At 39.0% G+C, this 5,477-nt stretch overlaps 1 protein-coding gene across 1 annotated transcript in view; it reads left to right on the forward strand.

The window, feature by feature from the left end:
- LOC104135450 (vesicle-associated membrane protein 2) overlaps nt 1-2,608 on the forward strand; it is a 10,158-nt gene extending 7,550 nt beyond the window's left edge. Inside the window, exons 4-5 of the mRNA XM_009649103.2 lie at nt 349-400; nt 2,522-2,608. Of these exons, the coding sequence (XP_009647398.1) occupies nt 349-400; nt 2,522-2,538 (69 nt within the window). The 3' untranslated portion in view covers nt 2,539-2,608. The remainder of the gene's footprint in view (nt 1-348; nt 401-2,521) is intronic.
- The last annotated feature ends 2,869 nt before the right edge of the window (nt 2,609-5,477 follow it).

Consider the following 5,477-nt stretch of genomic DNA (forward strand, 5'->3'; position numbering starts at 1 on the left):
GGTACATGGCCACATGTGAATCCAACCACTTAAATCACAGTTGTTTTACTTCAGAACTTTACTTTTTCGTTACTGCTGGTAATGGATGAGATTGCTCACTGCATCTTAGCAGATGGGCAAGAACTTGCTAGCTTTGACAAGAGGCTATGCCCATTGCTGGTGGTCAGCTGTTCCTAAAATTGACACTAAATTTGGGGCCTTAACAATTCTGTTGCAGTGAGTCTATGCAAGAATTAAAAGTGTAAGGAATGAGCCACTAAGTAAAAGCAAAAAGCTGAGGGATTAATGTCTTTCATGTGAAAAACTGACTTTTATCTTTTTTTTTTTCTCATAACTTTCTTTTTACAGATGATGATCATCCTTGGTGTAGTATGCGCAGTCATTCTCATTATAATTATAAGTGAGTAATTAATTTTCTCTTTTGTTTATGATCTTGATAGCTCTGTGACTTAAGTGCTGATATATTAACGAAAAATGGATATACAATATTTAAACTGACTAATTTGTGAAACTCCCCTTCTAGTGTCATGCTGTTATAGTGAGAATTACTGCAAACTCTCTGGACGCTTATATAGGTAGAATTTGTTGACATTTAATGTATTTTACATTAGCATGTTACATAACTTTCCCTAGGATTAAAGACTCTCCCTTTTCATGTTTATATAAATTTTTATGCAGTTTCAGATATCTTCCTTTCATTACAAGTGCCACAGTCCTGGTGAGAACAGTAATGCTTGAATTACCTCATGCCTATAACAAGAGGGTGAAGGCCCACAGGCAAACGGGCATCTGATGAATTTTTTAAAAGCATGTAGGTGCCTAGTTCCCACCAAATCAACTGGGTTTTGAGATGTTGGTGCTTCTGAAAATCCCTTTGCATCTTGAATATCTAAATATTGTTAAAAGATGGCCCAAAGTCTTACTGATTTCTTGTCTCATTCCACACATTTGTTATTGGAAAGATAGCATATGAATGAATAATAGCAGTCGTGCTGGTTGGGAGCCAGGGTTCTTGTAATGACAGGAACCGCACATTTTATTTATGTAACCTCTGTGTTAGCAACAACCGTTATGTGACATAACTGTAATATGGCATTAACTCCTAACAGGGAGATTTCTTGAGTTAGACAATCCAGCTCGTAACCCAGAAGAGATTCACCAGGAGGCTAGATTGTGGATGTGAATTAATTCCCAGCTCTCGAATTACATGTCTTGCATTCAGCGTGTTTCGATTTTTCTCTGTTGCTTCTGTAAAGAAGGCTTACAGAATCACCTGTAAACATGACTAAATGGATTGAGATACATGTGGCAGTTTATTACGCTTATGAATGCTGGGACCAGAGTGACCCAGAATAATTCTAGGGTTTCGTAACACTGATATGGCAAGAATGGGAAATAGCTAGATATTAATTAACTATATTAACTGGGTACTCAAGGCAACTGGCTTCAAGGGAAAGACAAGCCTTTGTTCTGCAGTCTAGAGCAGCAACCTGGGAAGATAGATGTGCTGTGTATATATGCATCACTGAGTATTATGTGTATCTTAAAAAGAAAGTAAAAAGCAGACAAGGTAGCTCATAATTTCTCCTTAGAAGTTAAGCCTGAAATTATAGATAGGTAATAACATTGTTTCCCTTCTGGCTTTAGATGTGAATGCCTCTCCTGGTAAGTTTAGAAACAGAAATAGCAGGTTTGACATGGCTTAGGTTGGGTTTAGGATATTTAATCACAAACTTGAGTGTCACATCATCAAACCCAGGTCATGGCTTACCTTAGTGAGATCTAACGCAAGATTGGCAAAATGTAAATATATTTAAGCTCTGGATCTTAAATTATTTTTTTTTAGTCTATTTGATCCTTCTGTAATAGTGCCTAAAGGTTGCATCTTCAAGAAGGACCCTGTGTATTGAACTCAATGACGTATTTATTTACAGTAGCTCTCAAGTACATGTTTATGTCCTGTTGACATCAAGTGTCCCAAGTGCTGCCACAGACAAGGCCTGCATGGCTTCTCCAGTCACTGATTTGAATGGGAACAAGAGCAGACCCTCCATGCAGGGCTGGCTACAGATGCAGATAAATTGGATGGTACCTCGCAGCAGCAAGCTGACATGGGTGGTGAAATGGCCCAAGCTAGGACACCTACCAGCCTGGTAGTGGGGCCCTGGAAAAGCAGGCTGGCTCCCTGCTGAAGAAAGTGTTACAACACATGGGACTGCAGGTGTTGCTGGAGCTGAGGATGGCAGCTAATATCACCATCAGTCCTTGCCCCCTCTATCTTTCGAGCTGCAGTCTCTCCTGCTTTCCACTCCAGTTTCCTCCTGTTCAGAGCAGGAGGAGCAGCCCCATTCCGGTCAGGAAGGCATACTGTGTGCCAGACGTGTCATCCTCTTTCAGTAAAGCTGTGCTAAAGGTGTTTGCCATCCTCTGACAGCACATGTTTCTGTGAGATAAAGCGCAACAGTAACTCTGTAATAACTTGGTTTGTTTGTTTTTTTTTCCCTTCTGCTTCCTTTCCCAGTTTATTTCTCCACTTGAAAAAGCGAAGAAGGAAGACTTGGCACAACTTTGTTCATATCAACCAATGATATCAGTGTTCCTTTGTTGAACTCCGCTTTTTAATTCCCAGTATCTTGGGATTTTTGCTTGTAATAACCCATAAGCATTCAGTGTGGTGTGTTTTGGAATTCTGTTGTTTCCACAAGAAACTGTACCAGCTAAATACTGCCAAGTAGTTCCATACACTGTCTTATCACTGTGTCTTAAAATGTGTATGCACTGACCTTCAGAAACTGTAGTATGTGAAAAGCATCCTAAACATCTCAGAATCAGAATGCAGTTATGGGGAAGCTCCAGCTTAAAGGGACACTGCCAGGTGGATTGGACCCAAATCTAAGGTTACAACAAACATTAGGGCCAAAATTCTCAATCTGAGTACCTAAAGTTGGATGGCAAAATCCACTATCAGATGTAAATTTTTGAGGTAGTATCTGCTACTCCCATTGAAGAGAGTGGTACCTGCAAGTACTCATGTAAGACATCTTATTTCAATTTAGCCAACCACACACAGATTTTTTGAGGTTAGTTGTAGTATCCAAGTCTAAAAACATTGCCTGCAGAAAATAAATAGGGCTGGATTATTATCTTTTATGGATTTACATCTTTCCCTTTGGGGTGTTCTATACAACCAGGATGGCTCAATATGAAAGCCAGAAAGAAAACTGTATGATAGTCAAAAAAGCATTAGCTATCAGGATCTTGACAAAGCCCAGTGAAATGCAAAAATGGTAATACAATCATCATAAATGACCCAGATACAGACTTTTGATAAAAACTCAAGGCACTGTTTGTCAGACTTCATGGGACTCTCTTGAATGCCAATCCCCAATACTTATGGCCCTAACTTAAAGCATGTGAACAACTTTGGTGAGGTCTGTGGCTTCCCAGCACAATTGTAGGAAGCTACCTCTGCACCATTTTGCAGAAATGGTCCCCACTGTGAGGACCATTCAAAAACCAGGAAGAAGGTATGGATAAATAGAGGGAACAGTTGGGAAAAGCCTGAGAAAGGGAAGGGTGCCTAGCAAAGCTTTCCTGGAGAAGAGGAAGGCAGAGAAACACTGTTCCAAAGTGGTGGTGTTAATAGGCTCTTTAAAAATTTAATTTAATTTGTGTGTCTGTGTATAGTTCATAAACTATAGTGTTGCCTTTGTAAAGTGCTCAGCTGAGATATTTTTCATACTCAATTAGTTTAACATTTGATGTAATTAAGAGAAATTATATATTGCAGTTTGAAAGGTCTTGTATGCTGCTGTTGTAGGGTTTCTCCCAAATGTTGAATTCCTTGTTTTTTGTTTTTTAAAGACTGAATAGTTTAATCATAGTTAATCAAGCTAAACATGAATTATCAAATTTTGAGCCAGGAAATTCTGAAAGGGTCCTTTTAGGATAACTCCTTCAGAATGTATAAGAAGAATTCATAGAATTTTTTAAAAAGTTGTTTTGGTTTGTTTTTTCCACAATTTAATTAGGGCATAGAAATAGTGATAATAGTGTAAATATTCCCACTGTGGAGCATCTCTGTATATACAAATTGTGCTTAAGCAGAATTTTGCAGAGAGAATAGGCAATGATTGGTTGAAAGGTTCCAGTTGCATTTTTTTCCCTATATATTTATTACTTCATATCACATGTACTGTTTCATATCATTAAGTAGTAAGTGGTCACAATCTTAATGAAAATTAACTTTCGAAGCTTCTAATGTGCTACTGGACTCCCTGGTATGCCCTGTTCTCTTCAGTCCTTCAGCTGAGTGAGTACGTAAGCAATTCTGAAATCCTCGTGGGCCAGACAGAAAACTCTGCTGCTATGAAGGGCCTGACTCCATGAGGTGCCACAACTGAATGCTATGTATAATTGAGCCTTTGCTGGAAAAGGAATAAGCTGTCCAACTTCAGGACCCTTTTTAAACTACTGAGATATTTGGCTAGCTGATACGAAATAATTATTTCCTAAGAGTGAGACTCTGCCACCCATACCCATGTTGAGCATGGCTTGATCCTCACAGGGCTTCTCTACAGACGTGCTGAAAGATGGTACAATCAGTAAAGTTATATGCCGATACAGATCCTTAATGTAGATGGTGCCTTCTATTAGAGTCTGAACTGACTACTTAGCTGATATGGCTGCAAATGCACATCAAAGATTTTGAATCCTCTAGCTACAAAGATGCAAGGTTTCCAAATGAAGCTGTAATGAAACTGCTACAAGGATGCAAAGCTTACATCCTCCTAGCTAATGTATCTCAAACGATTTAATAATCAATGTGGGAGAGTGGAGAAGAGAAACTGCTGGTTGTGGAATGCGTACTCATTCTCCCACAAAACAGTAACTAATGGGGATGACTGCTAAATGTTGGTGAGAATTTGCAAGGAAGAGCTTAGTCAAGAAACCTAGCCTCTAGTGAGTTGTAAAATGTTTGTGAAGAGACAATTTCCTTCTGTATGCTAATGAAATATGCTAAATTAATGTTAACTGTTAATTAATGTTAACTGTTAAGTTGTTTGCATATAGTGTGCTTGTGAATGCTCAGTGTTTGCTAGTTGCGCTGTGCTGGTTCCTTGCAATTGGTAAGATAAGCCACGTAACATTTCTAATTCAGCCCAGGAAGCATGAACAAGTATGTCCTTCCCTGATGCACAGACCCAGAGTTGAACTGCTCTTGCAGAGGGTTAATTCTTCTGCAAGGAGAATATGGTGATATAGGACTGTTCAGGGTCATAGATTGTGCAACACCATCACATATACGTAGACTGGTACAGAGGACAATCTATATAAACACAGTTGGAGATCTTATTTGTGTTGAAGCCAGGATTGATCGCTTTCCACTCACTGCCTCTACATTTAAAATGTCCATGCAGTTACAACTGTCTACTTGTAATAGTACATTTCCCATGAAAAGGCTAACTCATTCTTGT

The sequence above is a fragment of the Egretta garzetta genome, unplaced genomic scaffold (genome assembly GCF_000687185.1).
Source record: "Egretta garzetta isolate BGI_Z169 unplaced genomic scaffold, ASM68718v1 scaffold161, whole genome shotgun sequence".
In the NCBI taxonomy this organism is placed as follows: Eukaryota; Metazoa; Chordata; class Aves; order Pelecaniformes; family Ardeidae; genus Egretta; species Egretta garzetta.